Source organism: Oncorhynchus nerka, linkage group LG12 (genome assembly GCF_034236695.1).
Source record: "Oncorhynchus nerka isolate Pitt River linkage group LG12, Oner_Uvic_2.0, whole genome shotgun sequence".
Lineage (NCBI taxonomy): Eukaryota > Metazoa > Chordata > Actinopteri > Salmoniformes > Salmonidae > Oncorhynchus > Oncorhynchus nerka.
In genome coordinates this window covers 82,574,893-82,597,533 of record NC_088407.1, presented here as the reverse complement: position 1 = coordinate 82,597,533, position 22,641 = coordinate 82,574,893, and the positions used below count along the sequence as shown (strand labels likewise).

At 43.1% G+C, this 22,641-nt stretch overlaps 1 protein-coding gene across 1 annotated transcript in view; it reads left to right on the top strand.

The window, feature by feature from the left end:
* The window catches only part of LOC115118574 (neurexin-3a-like), an 824,201-nt gene that overhangs the window by 592,107 nt on the left and 209,453 nt on the right, over positions 1-22,641 (top strand). The window contains exon 20 of the mRNA XM_065025866.1: positions 10,487-10,668. Coding sequence (XP_064881938.1) covers positions 10,487-10,668 — 182 coding nt within the window. The remainder of the gene's footprint in view (positions 1-10,486; positions 10,669-22,641) is intronic.

Genomic DNA, 22,641 nt, shown 5'->3' with positions numbered 1-22,641 from the left:
CAGTATCTATACCCTGCATATGTTTTACCCTGCAGTCCTACAGAATCTGTACCCTGCATATTTTTTACCCTGCAGTCCTACAGTATCTGTACCCTACATAGTTTAAACCCTGCAGTCCTACAGTATCTGTACCCTGCATAGTGTATACCCTGCAGTCCTACAGTATCTGTACCCTGCATAGTTTAAACCCTGCAGTCCTACAGTATCTGTACCCTGCATAGTTTAAACCCTGCAGTCCTACAGTATCTGTACCCTGCATAGTGTATACCCTGCAGTCCTACAGTATCTGTACCCTACATAGTGTATACCCTGCAGTCCTACAGTATCTGTACCCTGCATAGTGTATACCCTGCAGTCCTACAGTATCTGTACCCTGCATAGTGTATACCCTGCAGTCCTACAGTATCTGTACCCTACATAGTGTATACCCTGCAGTCCTACAGTATCTGTACCCTGCATAGTTTAAACCCTGCAGTCCTACAGTATCTGTACCCTGCATAGTGTATACCCTGCAGTCCTACAGTATATGTACCCTGCATAGTTTAAACCCTGCAGTCCTACAGTATCTGTGCCCTGCATAGTTTAAACCCTGCAGTCCTACAGTATCTGTACCCTGCATAGTTTAAACCCTGCAGTCCTACAGTATCTGTACCCTGCATAGTTTAAACCCTGCAGTCCTACAGTATATGTACCCTACATAGTTTAAACCTTGCAGTCCTACAGTATCTGTACCCTACATAGTTTAAACCCTGCAGTCCTACAGTATCTGTACCCTACATAGTTTTTACCCTGCAGTCCTACAGTATCTGTACCCTGCAGTCCTACAGTATCTGTACCCTACATAGTTTAAACCCTGCAGTCCTACAGTATCTGTACCCTACATAGTTTAAACCCTGCAGTCCTACAGTATCTGTACCCTGCAGTCCTACAGTATCTGTACCCTGCAGTCCTACAGTATCTATACCCTGCATATGTTTTACCCTGCAGTCCTACAGTATCTGTACCCTGCATATTTTTTACCCTGCAGTCCTACAGTATCTGTACCCTACATAGTTTAAATCCTGCAGTCCTACAGTATCTGTACCCTACATAGTTTAAACCCTGCAGTCCTACAGTATCTGTACCCTACATAGTTTAAACCCTGCAGTCCTACAGTATCTGTACCCTGCAGTCCTACAGTATCTGTACCCTGCAGTCCTACAGTATCTGTACCCTACGTAGTTTAAACCCTGCAGTCCTACAGTATCTATACCCTGCATATGTTTTACCCTGCAGTCCTACAGAATCTGTACCCTGCATATTTTTACCCTGCAGTCCTACAGTATCTGTACCCTACATAGTTTAAACCCTGCAGTCCTACAGTATCTGTACCCTGCATAGTGTATACCCTGCAGTCCTACAGTATCTGTACCCTGCATAGTTTAAACCCTGCAGTCCTACAGTATCTGTACCCTGCATAGTTTAAACCCTGCAGTCCTACAGTATCTGTACCCTGCATAGTGTATACCCTGCAGTGCTACAGTATCTGTACCCTACATAGTGTATACCCTGCAGTCCTACAGTATCTGTACCCTGCATAGTGTATACCCTGCAGTCCTACAGTATCTGTACCCTACATTGTGTATACCCTGCAGTCCTACAGTATCTGTACCCTGCATAGTGTATACCCTGCAGTCCTACAGTATCTGTACCCTGCATAGTTTAAACTCTGCAGTCCTACAGTATCTGTACCCTGCATAGTGTATACCCTGCAGTCCTACAGTATCTGTGCCCTGCATAGTTTAAACCCTGCAGTCCTACAGTATCTGTACCCTGCATAGTTTAAACCCTGCAGTCCTACAGTATCTGTACCCTGCATAGTTTAAACCCTGCAGTCCTACAGTATATGTACCCTACATAGTTTAAACCTCGCAGTCCTACAGTATCTGTACCCTACATAGTTTAAACCCTGCAGTCCTACAGTATCTGTACCCTACATAGTTTTTACCCTGCAGTCCTACAATATCTGTACCCTGCAGTCCTACAGTATCTGTACCCTACATAGTTTAAACCCTGCAGTCCTACAGTATCTGTACCCTACATAGTTTAAACCCTGCAGTCCTACAGTATCTGTCCTTACATAGTTTTTACCCTGCAGTCCTACAGTATCTGTACCCTGCAGTCCTACAGTATCTGTACCATACATAGTTTATACCCTGCAGTCCTACAGTATCTGTACCCTACATAGTTTAAACCCTGCAGTCCTACAGTATCTGTACCCTGCAGTCCTACAGTATCTGTACCCTGCAGTCCTACAGTATCTGTACCCTGCATAGTTTTTACCCTGCAGTCCTACAGTATCTGTACCCTACATAGTTTAAACCCTGCAGTCCTACAGTATCTGTACCCTGCAGTCCTACAGTATCTGTACCCTACATAGTTTAAACCCCGCAGTCCTACAGTATCTATACCCTGCATATGTTTTACCCTGCAGTCCTACAGAATCTGTACCCTGCATATTTTTACCCTGCAGTCCTACAGTATCTGTACCCTACATAGTTTAAACCCTGCAGTCCTACAGTATCTGTACCCTGCATAGTGTATACCCTGCAGTCCTACAGTATCTGTACCCTGCATAGTTTAAACCCTGCAGTCCTACAGTATCTGTACCCTGCATAGTTTAAACCCTGCAGTCCTACAGTATCTGTACCCTGCATAGTGTATACCCTGCAGTCCTACAGTATCTGTACCCTACATAGTGTATACCCTGCAGTCCTACAGTATCTGTACCCTGCATAGTGTATACCCTGCAGTCCTACAGTATCTGTACCCTGCATAGTGTATACCCTGCAGTCCTACAGTATCTGTACCCTACATAGTGTATACCCTGCAGTCCTACAGTATCTGTACCCTGCATAGTTTAAACCCTGCAGTCCTACAGTATCTGTACCCTGCATAGTGTATACCCTGCAGTCCTACAGTATATGTACCCTGCATAGTTTAAACCCTGCAGTCCTACAGTATCTGTGCCCTGCATAGTTTAAACCCTGCAGTCCTACAGTATCTGTACCCTGCATAGTTTAAACCCTGCAGTCCTACAGTATCTGTACCCTGCATAGTTTAAACCCTGCAGTCCTACAGTATATGTACCCTACATAGTTTAAACCTTGCAGTCCTACAGTATCTGTACCCTACATAGTTTAAACCCTGCAGTCCTACAGTATCTGTACCCTACATAGTTTTTACCCTGCAGTCCTACAGTATCTGTACCCTGCAGTCCTACAGTATCTGTACCCTACATAGTTTAAACCCTGCAGTCCTACAGTATCTGTACCCTACATAGTTTAAACCCTGCAGTCCTACAGTATCTGTACCCTGCAGTCCTACAGTATCTGTACCCTACATAGTTTAAACCCTGCAGTCCTACAGTATCTATACCCTGCATATGTTTTACCCTGCAGTCCTACAGAATCTGTACCCTGCATATTTTTTACCCTGCAGTCCTACAGTATCTGTACCCTGCATAGTGTATACCCTACAGTCCTACAGTATATGTACCGTGCATAGTTTAAACCCTGCAGTCCTACAGTATCTGTGCCCTGCATAGTTTAAACCCTGCAGTCCTACACTATTTGTACCCTGCATAGTTTAAACCCTGCAGTCCTACAGTATCTGTACCCTGCATAGTTTAAACCCTGCAGTCCTACAGTATATGTACCCTACATAGTTTAAACCTTGCAGTCCTACAGTATCTGTACCCTACATAGTTTAAACCCTGCAGTCCTACAGTATCTGTACCCTACATAGTTTTTACCCTGCAGTCCTACAGTATCTGTACCCTGCAGTCCTACAGTATCTGTACCCTACATAGTTTAAACCCTGCAGTCCTACAGTATCTGTACCCTGCATAGTGTATACCCTGCAGTCCTACAGTATCTGTACCCTACATAGTTTTTACCCTGCAGTCCTACAGTATCTGTACCCTGCAGTCCTACAGTATCTGTACCCTACATAGTTTATACCCTGCAGTCCTACAGTATCTGTACCCTGCAGTCCTACAGTATCTGTACCCTGCAGTCCTACAGTATCTGTACCCTACATAGTTTAAACCCTGCAGTCCTACAGTATCTATACCGTGCATATGTTTTACCCTGCAGTCCTACAGTATCTGTACCCTGCATATTTTTTACCCTGCAGTCCTAGAGTATCTGTACCCTGCATAGTTTTTACCCTGCAGTCCTACAGTATCTGTACCCTACATAGTTTAAATCCTGCAGTCCTACAGTATCTGTACCCTACATAGTTTAAACCCTGCAGTCCTACAGTATCTGTACCCTGCAGTCCTACAGTATCTGTACCCTGCATAGTTTTTACCCTGCAGTCCTACAGTATCTGTACCCTACATAGTTTAAACCCTGCAGTCCTACAGTATCTGTACCCTGCAGTCCTACAGTATCTGTACCCTACATAGTTTAAACCCTGCAGTCCTACAGTATCTATACCCTGCATATGTTTTACCCTGCAGTCCTACAGTTTCTGTACCCTGCATATTTTTTACCCTGCAGTCCTAGAGTATCTGTACCCTGCATAGTTTTTACCCTGCAGTCCTACAGTATCTGTACCCTACATAGTTTAAATCCTGCAGTCCTACAGTATCTGTACCCTACATAGTTTAAACCCTGCAGTCCTACAGTATCTGTACCCTGCAGTCCTACAGTATCTGTACCCTGCATAGTTTTTACCCTGCAGTCCTACAGTATCTGTACCCTACATAGTTTAAACCCTGCAGTCCTACAGTATCTGTACCCTGCAGTCCTACAGTATCTGTACCCTACATAGTTTAAACCCTGCAGTCCTACAGTATCTATACCCTGCATATGTTTTACCCTGCAGTCCTACAGAATCTGTACCCTGCATATTTTTTACCCTGCAGTCCTACAGTATCTGTACCCTGCATAGTGTATACCCTGCAGTCCTACAGTATATGTACCCTGCATAGTTTAAACCCTGCAGTCCTACAGTATCTGTGCCCTGCATAGTTTAAACCCTGCAGTCCTACACTATTTGTACCCTGCATAGTTTAAACCCTGCAGTCCTACAGTATCTGTACCCTGCATAGTTTAAACCCTGCAGTCCTACAGTATATGTACCCTACATAGTTTAAACCTTGCAGTCCTACAGTATCTGTACCCTACATAGTTTAAACCCTGCAGTCCTACAGTATCTGTACCCTACATAGTTTTTACCCTGCAGTCCTACAGTATCTGTACCCTGCAGTCCTACAGTATCTGTACCCTACATAGTTTAAACCCTGCAGTCCTACAGTATCTGTACCCTACATAGTTTAAGCCCTGCAGTCCTACAGTATCTGTACCCTACATAGTTTTTACCCTGCAGTCCTACAGTATCTGTACCCTGCAGTCCTACAGTATCTGTACCCTGCAGTCCTACAGTATCTGTACCCTACATAGTTTATACCCTGCAGTCCTACAGTATCTGTACCCTGCAGTCCTACAGTATCTGTACCCTGCAGTCCTACAGTATCTGTACCCTACATAGTTTAAACCCTGCAGTCCTACAGTATCTATACCCTGCATATGTTTTACCCTGCAGTCCTACAGTATCTGTACCCTGCATATTTTTTACCCTGCAGTCCTAGCGTATCTGTACCCTGCATAGTTTTTACCCTGCAGTCCTACAGTATCTGTACCCTACATAGTTTAAATCCTGCAGTCCTACAGTATCTGTACCCTACATAGTTTAAACCCTGCAGTCCTACAGTATATGTACCCTACATAGTTTAAACCCTGCAGTCCTACAGTATCTGTACCCTGCAGTCCTACAGTATCTGTACCCTGCAGTCCTACAGTATCTGTACCCTGCGTAGTTTTTACCCTGCAGTCCTACAGTATCTGTACCCTACATAGTTTAAACCCTGCAGTCCTACAGTATCTGTACCCTGCAGTCCTACAGTATCTGTACCCTACATAGTTTAAACCCTGCAGTCCTACAGTATCTATACCCTGCATATGTTTTACCCTGCAGTCCTACAGAATCTGTACCCGGCATATTTTTTACCCTGCAGTCCTACAGTATCTGTACCCTACATAGTTTAAACCCTGCAGTCCTACAGTATCTGTACCCTACATAGTTTAAACCCTGCAGTCCTACAGTATCTGTACCCTACATAGTTTAAACCCTGCAGTCCTACAGTATCTGTACCCTACATAGTTTAAACCCTGCAGTCCTACAGTATCTATACCCTGCATAGTGTATACCCTGCAGTCCTACAGTATCTGTACCCTGCAGTCCTACAGTATCTGTACCCTGCAGTCCTACAGTATCTGTACCCTGCATATGTTTTACCCTGCAGTCCTACATAATCTGTACCCTGCATATGTTTTACCCTGCAGTCCTACAGTATCTGTACCCTGCATATTTTTTTACCCTGCAGTCCTAGAGTATCTGTACCCTGCATAGTTTTTACCCTGCAGTCCTACAGTATCTATACCCTACATAGTTTAAATCCTGCAGTCCTACAGTATCTGTACCCTACATAGTTTAAACCCTGCAGTCCTACAGTATCTGTACCCTGCAGTCCTACAGTATCTGTACCCTGCAGTCCTACAGTATCTGTACCCTGCAATCCTACAGTATCTGTACCCTGCAGTCCTACAGTATCTGTACCCTGCATAGTTTTTACCCTGCAGTCCTACAGTATCTGTACCCTACATAGTTTAAACCCTGCAGTCCTACAGTATCTATACCCTGCATATGTTTTACCCTGCAGTCCTACAGAATCTGTACCCTGCATATTTTTTACCCTGCAGTCCTACAGTATCTGTACCCTGCATAGTGTATACCCTGCAGTCCTACAGTATCTGTACCCTGCATAGTGTATACCCTGCAGTCCTACAGTATCTGTACCCTGCATAGTGTATACCCTGCAGTCCTACAGTATCTGTACCCTGCATAGTGTATACCCTGCAGTCCTACAGTATCTGTACCCTGCATAGTGTATACCCTGCAGTCCTACAGTATCTGTACCCTGCATAGTGTATACCCTGCAGTCCTACAGTATCTGTACCCTGCATTGTGTATACCCTGCAGTCCTACAGTATCTGTACCCTGCATAGTGTATACCCTGCAGTCCTACAGTATCTATACCCTGCATATGTTTTACCCTGCAGTCCTACAGAATCTGTACCCTGCATATTTTTTACCCTGCAGTCCTACAGTATCTGTACCCTGCATAGTGTATACCCTGCAGTCCTACAGTATCTGTACCCTGCATAGTGTATACCCTGCAGTCCTACAGTATCTGTACCCTGCATAGTGTATACCCTGCAGTCCTACAGTATCTGTACCCTGCATAGTGTATACCCTGCAGTCCTACAGTATCTGTACCCTGCATAGTGTATACCCTGCAGTCCTACAGTATCTGTACCCTGCATAGTGTATACCCTGCAGTCCTACAGTATCTGTACCCTGCATTGTGTATACCCTGCAGTCCTACAGTATCTGTACCCTGCATATTTTTTACCCTGCAGTCCTACAGTATCTGTACCCTGCATAGTGTATACCCTGCAGTCCTTTCTAAAGTGCAAATGCTGGGTCATGAATGTACATGTGATATAAATGTTTACCTGATTGTGAGTGGAGAGAGAGAGACAGGTTGTCCGGGTTTTGGTCCCAATGAGGGTCACGAGTTCCCCCAAACACACATCTAAAGAGGAAGAGTAGAGGTATAGCCATCTGAGTTATAGCCTCACACCACACTGGAACAGAACTAGAGAGGTAGAGGTAGAAACACCTGAGTTATAGCCTCACACCACACAGTAACGCAACTAGACAGGTAGAGGTAGAGCCATCTGAGTTATAGCCTCACACCACACAGTAACGCAACTAGACAGGTAGAGGTAGAGCCATCTGGGTTATAGCCTCACCTCACACAGTAACACAACTAGAGAGGTAGAGGTAGAGCCATCTGGGTTATAGCCTCACACCACACAGTAACACAACTAGAGAGGTAGAGGTAGAGCCACCTGGGTTATAGCCTCACACCACACAGTAACACAACTAGAGAGGTAGAGGTAGAGCCATCTGAGTTATAGCCTCACACCACACAGTAACACAACTAGAGAGGTAGAGGTAGAGCCATCTGAGTTATAGCCTCACACCACACAGTAACACAACTAGAGAGGTAGAGGTAGAGCCATCTGAGTTATAGCCTCACACCACACAGTAACACAACTAGAGAGGTAGAGGTAGAGCCACCTGGGTTATAGCCTCACACCACACAGTAACACAACTAGAGAGGTAGAGGTAGAGCCATCTGAGTTATAGCCTCACACCACACAGTAACACAACTAGAGAGGTAGAGGTAGAGCCATCTGAGTTATAGCCTCACACCACACAGTAACACAACTAGAGAGGTAGAGGTAGAGCCATCTGAGTTATAGCCTCACACCACACAGTAACACAACTAGAGAGGTAGAGGTAGAGCCACCTGGGTTATAGCCTCACACCACACAGTAACACAACTAGAGAGGTAGAGGTAGAGCCATCTGAGTTATAGCCTCACACCACACAGTAACACAACTAGAGAGGTAGAGGTAGAGCCATCTGAGTTATAGCCTCACACCACACAGTAACACAACTAGAGAGGTAGAGGTAGAGCCATCTGAGTTATAGCCTCACACCACACAGTAACACAACTAGAGAGGTAGAGGTAGAGCCACCTGGGTTAACCACACACACATGCCTGTATGCAGAGATTGGTAGTATATCTGTTACATGTATTTGCAATATTTGTACTTAAATACTACGACGTATTTAGTCATGTGTGTTACTTTGGAAAGTACAGTATTTTGTAACAAATACTTTAATTCTAAAGTACTTCCCAGAGTGACTTACCGTTAGTGCATTCAACTAAGCTTCCACAGAAAGTAGACCCTCTCTGTAACCGCTACTGAGAATGTTGTTGCTGCTGCTTTGCAAATGCATTTCTGTTATTTAAAATACATTATACATGTATTTCTAATTAAATACATTTCAAAATATAAGTATTTACAAGGTTGTGTTTTATAAATTGATCTTTTTTTTCTTTTTTTTTTCTAATTGCATTTTGTCATTTTTGCGCCCATCCCTGCACACACACACACACACACACGCACGCACGCACGCACGCACGCGCACACACACACACGCACGCACGCACGCACGCACGCACGCACGCACACACGCACGCACGCACGCACGCACGCACGCACGCACACACACACACACACACACACACGCACATATGCACACACACACACACACACACACACGCGCACACACACACACACACACACGCACATATGCACACACACACACGCACATACGCACACACACACACACACATGCACATACGCACACACACACGCACACACACACACACACGCACACACGCACACACATACGCACACAGACACACACACAAAGTGCATATTTCAACATGAGCAAGCTATACTGCACATATGTTCACACAAACACAAGTCATGCCAATAAGATGTCTCTCTCAAAATGACTATTTAACTTCTCCAAAACGACAGTAATGGAGTCTGTCTGTGTGTTTTTCAGAGGAGTACGTCCTGCTGCAATCTTCTCAGCTATAATACATGTGAACTGGAGAATTCATTTGTCAAAATGTGTAATCCTTTATGGAGGGAGTTATATATAGGTCACAGTTTTCCCCATGGAGGCTGGGATAAAGCCAATCAGATGCTGAATTACGACTTTTCTGACCCAGGTGAAAACAGCAGTTGTTCAAAAACCTCTTGTGAAACTTGGGACAGGTGAGGCTTCTCTAGACGACTTACTGGAGAAAATTTAAAACAGATTTGTTTTCAAAGTCTACGGCCTACTCGGCCCCCGAAACCTGAGGAGGACATTTGAAGGCAGTGCTAGTGTTTACAGTGTTTTACTGTATCTCGAGGAGGACATTTGAAGGCAGTGCTAGTGTTTACAGTGTTTTACTGTATCTCGAGGAGGACATTTGAAGGCAGTGCTAGTGTTTACAGTGTTTTACTGTATCTCGAGGAGGACATTTGAAGGCAGTGCTAGTGTTTACAGTGTTTTACTGTATCTCGAGGAGGACATTTGAAGGCAGTGCTAGTGTTTAGAGTGTTTTACTGTATCTCGAGGAGGACATTTGAAGGCAGTGCTAGTGTGTGTGTGCTTGTGTGTTGTAACAAATAATATCTCTTGAACAAACATTGTGGTAATCGTAATTTTGGTTTCTTTACACAAACACAGAACAACACAGACAAGGCAAACACACAGAATAGCAACAGAACAACAATAGAACAAAACACCAATAATCAACACAATATTCCAATTAAATAGTTTGGTGGGCTGCTTAACATTCTCCTTCTTTTACTTTGCTTGGAATCATACCCATCTGGTGTAAGTCTTTCAGCTCATCTTCTCTCTCTCTCTGCCTCTCTATCCTATTTCTCCTCAGCTGGGACCACCTATATCTTTGGGAAAGGAGGAGGCCTCATCACGTTCAAATGGCCAGCCAACGAGAGGCCCAGCACGCGTACAGACAGGCTGACCGTGGGGTTCAGTACCTCCCTAAAGGACGGCATCCTGGTCCGGATAGACAGCGCTCCAGGTCTGGGAGACTATCTCATGCTCCACATCGTAAGTTACACTATTCTCTTCTTTATATATGTCCCTTTCTTTATCTGTTGTTCTGGATCTCTTTTTTATCTCTCTTATTCTGTCCTCTCTGTCCTCCTTTCTCTCTGTCCTCCTCTCTCTCTGTCCTCTCTCTGTGTCCTCCTTTCTCTCTGTCATCCTCTCTCTCTGTCATCCTCTCTCTCTGTTCTCTTTCTCTGCCCTCCTCTTTCTCTGTCCTCCTCTCTCTCGGTCCTCTCTCTCTGTCCTCCTTTCTCTCTGTCCTCATTTCTCTCTGTCCTCTTTCTCTGTCCTCCTCTTTCTCTGTCCTCCTCTCTCTCTGTCCTCCTCTCTCTCTGTCCTCATCTCTCTCTGTCCTCCTCTCTCTCTGTCCTCTCTCTGTGTCCTCCTTTCTCTCTGTCATCCTCTCTCTCTGTAATCCTCTCTCTCTGTTCTCTTTCTCTGCCCTCCTCTTTCTCTGTCCTTCTCTCTCTCTGTCCTCTCTCTGTCCTCCTCTCTCTCTGTCCTCCTTTCTCTCTGTCATCCTCTCTCTCTGTCCTCCTTTCTCTCTGTCCTCATTTCTCTCTGTCCTCTTTCTCTGTCCTCCTCTTTCTCTGTTCTTCTCTCTCTCTGTCCTTCTCTTTCTCTGTCCTCATCTTTCTCTGTCCTCCTCTCTCTGTTCTTCTCTCTCTCTGTTCTCCTCTCTCTCTGTCCTCTCTCTCTGTCCTCCTTTCTCTCTGTCCTCATTTCTCTCTGTCCTCTTTCTCTGTCCTCCTCTTTCTCTGTCCTCCTCTCTCTCTGTCCTCCTCTCTCTCTGTCCTCCTCTCTCTCTATCCTCCTCTCTCTCTGTCCTCTCTCTGTGTCCTCCTTTCTCTCTGTCATCCTCTCTCTCTGTAATCCTCTCTCTCTGTTCTCTTTCTCTGCCCTCCTCTTTCTCTGTCCTCCTCTCTCTCTGTCCTCTCTCTCTGTCCTCCTCTCTCTCTGTCCTCCTTTCTCTCTGTCATCCTCTCTCTCTGTCCTCCTTTCTCTCTGTCCTCATTTCTCTCTGTCCTCTTTCTCTGTCCTCCTCTTTCTCTGTTCTTCTCTCTCTCTGTCCTTCTCTTTCTCTGTCCTCATCTTTCTCTGTCCTCCTCTCTCTCTGTTCTTCTCTCTCTCTGCCCTCCTTTCTCTCTGTCCTCATTTCTCTCTGTCCTCATTTCTCTGTCCTCCTCTTTCTCTGTCCTCCTCTCTCTATGTCCTCATTTCTCTCTGTCTTCCTTTCTCTCTGTCCTCATTTCTATCTGTCCTTCTATTTCTCTGTCCTTCTCTCTCTCTGTCCTCCTCTCTCTCTGTCCTCCTTTCTCTCTGTCCTCCTCTCTCTCTTTGCTCCTCTCTCTCTGTTCTCCTCTCTCTCTGTCCTCCTCTCTCTGTCCTCCTCTCTCTCTCTCTGTCCTCCTCTTTCTCTGTCCTCCTCTTTCTCTGTCCTCCTCTTTCTCTGTCCTCCTCTCTCTGTTTTCCTCTCTCTCTGTCCTCCTTTCTCTCTGTCCTCATTTCTCTCTGTCCTCTCTTTCTGTCCTCCTCTCTCTCTGTTCTCCTCTCTCTCTGTCCTCCTCTCTCTCTCTGTCCACCTCTCTCTCTCTGTCCTCCTCTCTGTCTCTGTCCTCCTCTCTCTCTCTGTCCTCCTCTCTCTCTCTGTCCTCCTCTCTCTCTCTGTCCTCCTCTCTCTATCTGTCCTCCTCTCTCTCTCTGTCCTCCTCTCTCTCTCTGTCCTCCTTTTTTTTTCTCCCCAATTTCATGGTATCCAATTGTTAGTAGTTACTATCTTTTCTCATCGCTACAACTCCCGTACGGGCTCGGGAGAGACGAAGGTCGAGAGCCATGCGTCTCTCTCTGTCCTCCTCTCTCTCTCTGCCCTCCTCTCTCTCTCTCTGCCCTCCTCTCTCAAGGGGCCTGAATACTTTCAGAATACTCTGTATATGTATGTGCACCATAGCAAATGTTAATGTGTGTGTTTGAAGTCATTGCCAAGACATAAAGATTCTTGCGGGAGAATGAGGCAGATCTAGCATGATGAGATGGGATCAGCGTTAACAGGAGTGCTACCACACACACACACACACACACACACACACACACACACACACACACACACACACACACACACACACACACACACACACACACACACACACACACACACACACACAATACAGTAATGCATTTTTTAAAATGTATTTAACCTTTATTTAACTAGGCAAGTCAGTTTTAAGAACAAATTCTTATGTACAATGACGTCCTACCCCGGGCCAAACCCGGACAATTCTAAGCCAATTGTGTGCCGCCCTATGGTACTCCCAATCACAGCCAGATGTGATACAGCCTGCATTCGAACCAAGGACTGTAGTGACACCTCTTGCACTGAGATGCAGTGCCTTAGACCACTGCGCTACTCGGGAGCCACATTTTGTGTATTGTTCTCCTTGTTTAATTGATTCCGATCCAAAATCCAATTTTCCATAACCCATAACCCTACATCTAACCTTAACCCTTAACTTAACCACAACCCCTAACCCTACATCTAACCTTAACCCTTAACTTAACCACAAACCCTAACCCTACATCTAACCTTAAACCTTAACTTAACCACAACCCCTAACCCTACATCTAACCTTAACCCTTAACTTAACCACAAACCCTAACCCTACATCTAACCTTAACCCTTAACTTAACCACAACCCCTAACCCTACATCTAACCTTAACCCTTAACTTAACCACAACCCCTAACCCTACATCTAACCTTAACCCTTAACTTAACCACAACCCCTAAGCCTACATCTAACCTTAACCTTTAACTTAACCACAACCCCTAAGCCTACATCTAACCTTAACCCTTAACCCTTAACTTAACCATAACCCATAACCCTACATCTAACCTTAACCCTTAACTTAACCAGAACCCAAAAACTCATAACACTAAAACTATACCTATCCCTAACTCTCAACCCTAAATGTAAGCCCTAACCCTAACCTTTATTCTAACCCTAACCTTTATTCTAACCCTAACCCTAACCTTTATTCTAACCCTAACCCTAACCTTTATTCTAACCCTAACCCTAACCTTTATTCTAACCCTAACCCTAACCCTTATTCTAACCCTAACCTTTATTCTAACCCTAACCTTTATTCTAACCCTAATCTTTATTCTAACCTCAACCCTAACCTTTATTCTAACCCTAACCTTTATTCTAACCCTAAACTTTATTCTAACCCTAACCTTTATTCTAACCCTAACCTTTATTCTAACCCTAACCCTAACCCTAACCCTAATATTTATTCTAACCCTAACCCTAACCTTTATTCTAACCCGAACCCTAATCTTTATTCTAACCCTAACCCTAACCTTTATTCTAACCCTAACCTTTATTCTACCCCTAACCTTTATTCTAACCCTAACCTTTATTCTATCCCTAACCTTTATTCTAACTCTAACCTTTATTCTAACCCTAACCTTTATTCTATCCCTAACCTTTATTCTAACCCTAACCTTTATTCTAACCCTAACCTTTATTCTAACCCTAACCTTTCTTCTAACCCTAACCTTTATTCTAACCCTAACCTTTATTCTAACCCTAACCTTTATTCTAACTCTAACCTTTATTCTAACCCTAACCTTTATTCTAACCCTAACCTTAATTCTAACCTTAACCCTAACCTTTATTCTAACCCTAACCTTTATTCTAACCCTAACCTTTATTCTAACCCTAACCTTTATTCTAACCCTAACCCTAACCTTTATTCTAACCCTAACCCTAACCTTTATTCTAACCCTAACCTTTATTCTTAACCCTAACCTTTATTCTAACCCTAACCCTAACCTTTATTCTAACCCTAACCTTTATTCTAACCCTAACCCTAACCTTTATTCTAACCCTAACCCAAACCTTTATTCTAACCCTAACCTTTATTCTAACCCTAACCCTAACCTTTATTCTAACCCTAAAACAGCATTTTACCTACTGGGCAAAATGTCCCCACTGGCCATAGTTTTCCTTGTTTTACTGTCCTTGTGAGAACTTTTGGCACCCACAAGGAGAGTTAAACAAAAACACGCACACACAGACACACTCACACATTACACACACACACACACACATGGATGCCTAGTTACAAATCTACACACACACGCACGCAGGCTCACACATACTCACACATTCTCTCTGTTTTATCTCGCCCTATGAATAATGAAGCTGTGAATTTCCATACTGTCGTCAGTAGAATCCCTGAGAGATGGTATTGTTTTATTCTTTGTAGCTTTTGGCCCTCAGATATGCTCATCAACTGTCAGAATCCATAGTGCTGCCTTTCTGTCTTCCTGCCGTTCCGTCTTCCTGCCTTTCTGTCTTCCTGCCGTTCCGTCTTCCTGCCGTTCCGTCTTCCTGCCTTTCTGTCTTCCTGCCGTTCCGTCTTCCTGCCGTTCCGTCTTCCTGCCGTTCCGTCTTCCTGCCGTTCCGTCTTCCTGCCTTTCTGTCTTCCTGCCGTTCCGTCTTCCTGCCTTCCTGCCGTTCCGTCTTCCTGACATTCTGTCTTCCTGCCTTTCTGTCTTCCTGCCATTCTGTCTTCCTGACTTTCTGTCTTCCTGCCGTTCTACCATTCTGCCGTTCCGTCTTCCTGCCATTCTGTCTTCCTGCCTTTCTGTCTTCCTGCCTTTCCGTCTTCCTGCCGTTCTGTCTTCCTGCCTTTCTGTCTTCCTGCCGTTCCGTCTTCCTGCCTTTCCGTCTTCCTGCCTTTCCGTCTTCCTGCCGTTCTGTCTTTCTGCCTTTATGTCTTCCTGCCGTTCTGTCTTCCTGCCGTTCCGTCTTCCTGCCTTTCCCTCTTCCTGCCTTTCCATCTTCCTGCCGTTCCGTCTTCCTGCCGTTCCGTCTTCCTGCCGTTCCGTCTTCCTGCCGTTCTGTCTTCATGCCGTTCTGTCTTCCTCCCTTTCTGTCTTCCTGCCTTTCTACCATTCTGCCTTTCTACCGTTGTCTTTCTACCGTTCTGCCTTCATGTGGAGTACTAGTATGTGCTGTATAGTTGGGTTGTCTGTTAGAGAGCTTCCCTAAGGGTATTTAAATCTCTCTCTCTCTCTACCATGTATAGATATGTTCAATTTCAAGTCAAGGGCTTTATTGGCATGGGAAATATGCCAGAGCAAGTGATACTAAACAAAAGTGAAATAAACAACTAAAAAATTAACAGTAAACATTCCAAAGGAATAATGACATTTCCAACATCATATTATGTGCAAATAGTTAAGGACAACAAGGAAAATAAATACTGTTAAATAAAGGTTGTATTTACTATGGTGTTGGTGCTCCACTGGTTTCCCTTTTCTTGTGGCAACAGGTCACACATCTTGCTGCTCATTTTGTGGGCAGTGTGCACATAGCCCGTCTTCTCTTGAGAGCCAGGTCTGCCTACGGCGGCTTTTCTCAATAGTTAGGATATGCTCACTGAGTCTGTACATAGTCAAAGCTTTCCTTCATTTTGGGTCAGTCACAGTGGTCAGGTACTCTGCCAGAGAGATGAACCTGAGGCACAATTTAGGGCCAAATAGCATTCCAGTTTGCTCTGTTCTTTTGTCAATTCTTTCTGATATGTCAAGTAATTATCTTTTTGTTTTCTCATGATTTGGATGGGTTTAATCTTGTTGCTGTCCTGGGGTTATGTGGGGTCTGTTTGTGTTTGTGAACAGAGCCCCAGGTCCAGCTTGCTTAGGGGACTCTTCTCCAGGTTAATCTCTCTGTAGGTGATGGCTTTGTATTGGAAGGACTGTGAATCACTTCCTTTTAGGAGGTTGTAGAATTTATAGGCAAAAATACCAAAAATACCTTCTGGACATCAGAACTGTGATTACTCACCTCAGGTTGGATGAGGAGTTCTTCTTCAATGAGTCCGACATGAGGGATATATTACGGACACCCGACCAGGCCCAGATCCCCTTGATTGGCTGGAAAAGGACACGTAGGTTTCAGGATAGAGATCAGGATTCCTTATGAGGATCAGGTGACAAGTGGCTAATCTGCCCTTGCCTTCTGTTCTGCTAGCTAACATTCAATCCCTGGAAAATAAATAGTATGAAATCAAATCAAATGTATTTATATAGCCCTTCTTACATAAGCTGATATATTGAAGTGCTGTAAAGAAACCCAGCAGGTGTAGAAGCACGGTGGCTAGGAAAACCTAGAGAGGTTTCCCCATTTTATTTTTTTACTAGTCAAGTCAGTTAAGAACAAATTCTTATTTTCAATGATGGCCTAGGAACAGTGGGTTAACTGCCTGTTCAGGGGAAGAACGACATATTTTGTAACTTGTCAGCTCGGCGATTTGAACTTGCAACCTTTCGGTTACTAGTCCAATGCTCTAACCACTAGGCTACCCTGCCACCCCATCTGAAAAGAAAGTACAGGGCCTTGCAAAGTATTCATCCCCAGTGGTGTTTTTCCTATTTTGATGTATTACAACCTGTCATTTAAATGTATTTTTATTTGGATTTCATGTAATGGACATACACAAAATAGTCCAAATTGGTGAAGAAATAGATATTTTCTTTTAGAAATGTAAAAAAAAAAGAAGTTATTAAAACATTTTTTTTTATATACATAAAAGTGGTGCATGCATTTGTTTTCACCCCCTTTGCTATGAAGCCCGTAAGTAAGATTTGGTGCAACCAATTACCTTCAGAAGTCAAACAATTAGTTAAATAAAGTCCACCTGTGTGCAATCTAAGTGTCACATGATCTGTCACATGATCTCAGTATATATACAGATCTCAGTATATATACAGAGTCTACAACACCACGAAGCAAGCGACACCACCAAGCAAGCGACACCACCAAGCAAGCGACACCACCAAGCAAGCGACACCATGAAGACCACGGAGCTCTCCAAACAGGTCAGGGACAAAGTTGTGGAGAAGTACCGATCAGGGTTGGGTTATAAAAAATATTCAAAACTTTGAACATTCCACGGAGCACCATTACATCCATTAGTAAAAAAATGTATACAATATGGCACCACAACAAACCTGCCAAGAGAGGGCCGCCCACCAAAACTCACGGACCAGGCAAGGAGGGCATTAATCAGAGAGGCAACAAAGAGACCAAAGCTCCACAGTGGTGATTGGAGGAGCTGTCCATAGGACCACTTTAAGCTCTACACTCCACAGAGCTGAGCTCTATGGAAGAGTGGCCAGATTTAAAAAACAAACACATTTTGGTGTTAACCAAAAGGCTTGTGGGAGACTCCCCAAACATATGGAAGAAGGTACTCTTTTCAGATGAGGCTAAAATAGAGCTTTATGTCCATCAAGGAAAATGCTGTCTGTCGCAAACCCAACACCTCGAGAACACAGTGAAGCATGGTGGTGGCAGCATCATGCTGTATGGGATGTTTTTCATTGGCAGGGACTGGGAAACTGGTCAGAATTGAAGGAATGATGGATGGTGCTAAATACAAGAAAATTCTTGAGGGAAACCTGTTTCAGTCTTTCTGAGATTTGAGACTGGGATGGAGGTTCACTTTCCAGCAAGAGAATGACCCGAAGTATACTACTAAAGCAACACTCGAGTAGTTGAACCTCACCAGGATGTCCCACCTGGCCAACATCCAGTGAAATTGTGTTCTGTATATTTGATCATTTAATTTAGGATACTATCAACACCACAGGCCTTTTTTGGGTTGGAGGATTTGTATTTTGTTCTGTAGTTCATTCAATGTAATTGGAGAATCCAGTAGGTTCTCGTAGTCTTTAGTAGTTGATTCTAAGATTTGTATTCGATCATGTACAGTACCAGTAAAACGTTTGTACACACGTACTCATTCAAGGGTGTTTCTTTATTTTCACAATGAACAAAAAATTGGAAAAAAAACTTTTCTACATTGTAGAATAATAGTGAAGACGTCAAAACTATGAAATAACACATATGGAATTATGTAGTAAGCAAAAAAGTGTTCAACAAATCAAAATATAGCCTGCATTACCTTGATACCAGCTTCACCTGGAATGCTTTTCCAGCAGTCTTGAAGGAGTTCCCACATATGCTGAGCACTTGTTGGATGCTTTTCCTTCGCTCTGCGGTCCAACTCATCCCAAACCATCTCAATTGGGTTGAGGTCAGGTGATTGTGGAGGCCAGGTCAACTGATGCAGCACCCCATCACTCTCCTTCTTGGTCAAATAGCCCTTAAACAGCCTGGAGATGTGTTGGGTCATTATCTTGTTGAAAAAATAATTATAGTCCCACTAAATGCAAACCAGGTGGGATGGCGTATCACTGCAGAATGATGTGGTAGCCATGCTGGTTACGTGTGCCTTGAATTCTAAATAAATCGCAGACAGTGTCACCAAAAGACAGATTTACACCGGTCTAATTTCCATTGCTCGTGTTTCTTGGCCGAAGCAAGTGTCTTCTTATTATTGTTGTCCTTTAATAGTGTTTTCTTTGAAGCAATTTGACCATGAAGGCTTGATTCATGCAGTCTCCTCTGAACAGTTGATGTTAGATGTGTGTATTACTTGAACTCTGTGAGTCTTTCTTTGGGCTAGATTTTCTGAGGCTGGTAACAATGAACTTATCCTCTGCAGCAGAGGTAACTCTGTGTCTTCCTTTCCTGTGGGGGTCCTCATGAGAGACAGTTTCATCATAGCTTTTGATTGTTATTATGACTGCACTTGAAGAAACTTTCAAAGTTCTTGAAATTTTCCAGATTGACTGACCTTCATTTCTTAAAGTAATGATGGACTGTCATTGCTCTTTGCTTATTTGAGCTGTTCTTGCCATAATATGACCTTGGTCTTTTTCCAAATAGGGCTATCTTCTGTATACCACCCCTACCTTGTCCCTCTCTCCATCTCTCTCTCTCTCTCTCTCTCTCTCTCTCTCTCTCTGTCTCTCTCTCTGTCTCTCTCTTTCTCTTTCTAAATAAAATATGACATCATAGCCAGTAACACTACTAATATGTGTTCTATTTATTTCTTAATTATAAACAATTAATGAATGCATTAATATATTTACTCCTAAATGTGTAAAGAATTGCACTGATTGATTTGAATAGATATATAGCTGTGTTTTATAAAGTGTTTCTCTAACTAATTGGTCATTTCCTTTAGAAAAGCAGTTAAATTGGTCTAATGCATTTTCAATTTTTCCTTCTCTGTTCAAAGTGCTTTTATCAATGATGGTGAAGTAATATGTTCCAACTAATTGGATTTATTCATAAATTAGTGACCTTGTCCTGTATGGCTGGCTGCCTCCATGCCTCCACTCACAGTAAGGGGATGGATGGAACAGATTAGTCCTCTATCGTTTGTCTCTCTCTCTCTCTCTCTCTCGCTTTCTCTCTCTCTCTCAATTCAATTCAAAGGAATGTATTGGCACGGGAAACATATGTTTACATTGCAAAAGCAAGTGAAATAGAAAGTGAAATTAACTTAAAAAATGAACAGTAAACATTACATTCACAGAAGTTCCAAAATACAAAGGACACTTCAAATGTCATATTATGTCAATATAGAGTGTTGTAATGATATGTAAATAGTTACAGTAGAAAAGGGAAAATAAATAAACATAAATATAGGTTGTATTTACAATGGTGTTTGTTCTTCACTGGTTGCCCTTTTCTTGTGGCAACTGGTCACACATCTTGCTGCTGTGATGCACACTGTGGAATTTCACCCAGTAGATATGAGAGTTTATCAAAATTGGATTTGTTCTCGAATTCGTTGTGGATCTGTGTAATCTGAGGGAAATGTGTGTCTCTAATATGGTCATACATTGGGCCAGAGGTTAGGAAGTGCAGCTCAGTTTCCACCAATTTTTTTGGGGCAGTGTGCACATAGCCTGTCTTCTCTTGAGAGCCATGTCTGCCTATGGCGGCCTTTCTCAATAGCAAGGCTATGCTCACTGAGTCTGTACATAGTCAAAGCTTTCCTTAAGCTTTCCTTAATTTTGGGTCAGTCATAGTGGTCAGGTATTCTGCCGCTGTGTACTCTCTGTGTAGGGCCAAATAGCATTCTAGTTTGCTCTGTTTTTTTGTTAATTCTTTCCAATCTGTCAAGTAATTATCTTTTTGTTTTCTCATGATTTGGTTGGGTCTAATTGTGCTGCTGTCTTGGGGCTCTGTGGGATGTATTTGTGTTTGTGTTTGTGAACAGAGCCCAAGGACCAGCTTGCTTAGGGGACTCTTTTCCAGGTTCATCTCTCTGTAGGTGATGGCTTTGTTATGGAAGGTTTGGGAATCACTTCCTTTTAGGTGGTTGTAGAATTTAACGGCTCTTTTCTGGATTTTGATAATTAGTGGGTATCGATCTAATTCTGCTCTGCATGCATTATTTGGTATTCTACGTTGTACATGGAGGATATTTTTGCAGAATTCTGCATGCAGTCTCAATTTGGTGTTTGTCCCATTTTGTGAAGTCTTGGTTGGTGAGCGGACCCCAGACATCGCAACCATAAAGGGCAATGGGCTCTATGACTGATTCAAATATTTTTAGCCAGATCCTAATTGGTATGTTGAAATTTATGTTTCTTTTAATGGCATAGAATGCCCTTCTTGCCTTGTCTCTCAGATCTTTCACAGCTTTGTGGAAGTTACCTGTGGCAAAGGCCAAGGTATGTATAGTTTTTTGTCTGCTTGCTCTTTCTTTCTTTCTTTCTTTCTTTCTTTCTTTCTTTCTTTCTTTCTTTCTTTCCTGTCCAACTATCCACTGGTTTTATTGTGGCTATTTAGTCTGGTCCTCAGGGCCTAACGAGCGGTCAAAGCAATGGCACCACCCCTGACCATACATACCCTCCCTCTTCACTCCACCGCACCCTAAATTGGAACCTCTTTCCTGGGGAAGGGCGGATGAACCATGCCCCTGCTAATTCAGCTACAATATGGAGCACAAAACTGCAGTTAGGGGAATTAAGACACTAGTGTATCATTATAGGGGTTAATTCAAACTTGGCTTTGTTTTATATGGGGGAAGCTACATTGAACAAAAGTATATTAGCTTATGAGCAACATATTGTTGAAGTAACAAAGACATACACTCTTAGAAAAAAGGGTTCTACAATGGTTCTTTGGCTGTCCCCATAGGAGAACCATTTTAGGTTACATGTAGAAGCCTCTGTAGAAATGGTTCTACCTGGAACCAAAAGGGTTCTACCTGCAAACAAACAGAGTTATTCAAAGCGTTCTCCTATGGGGAACCGAAGAAACATTTAAAGTTCTAGAAAGCACATTTTTGTGTAACAGTGTATAAAACAGGTTGTATAAAACAGGTTGTATAAAACAGGTTGATCGGACAATTATAGTTTTTTTCAGTTGCTAAGACACTGTTAATGAAACTGGGGTCCACTTGATCTCCATCATAACCTAATGAGCACGACAGTATTTTAATTGTTTTTGCAAAACTGTAAGTAATTTCTCATTGCTTTCGCACACAATGCAAATGCTACGTACATTTCCGCACAAGTCTCTAACAAAAGACGCAAAACTCAGTTGTGTAAATCGTGACCAATAAAATGAAAACATTAGGTCACAGCTGATACAAATTACCACCATGAATGTGGTCTTCTTCTGCACGTGTGCAAAACTTATTTACACAATTGTTCAATCAGCAATCAGTTCAATTCATGCATAAAAGAGATCTCCTCTGAGTTGCTGTTTGCAAGAATAGACCAAGTAAGAGGCCGAGGGCAAGAACAAAGGAGAGGTAGAGGGGCCCACAGAGGAAGATCGTTCAGCTCTCACTATAAATGGAAGAAGGTGAAATAAACATTTTGCTTCTGGATATTCATGATCTTGAGTGACATTCTTTCTTCATTGGTCATCTTTGGTAAAAAGTAAATTAAAGAAAAAAAATAATTCAACCCATGCTTTGATAATATGTTTACTTGCCTTTTATTTTACCTTTACTTAACTCTGCAAGTCAGTTAATTAAGAACAAATTCTTATTTTCAATGACGGCCTAGGAACAGTGGGTTAACTGCCTTG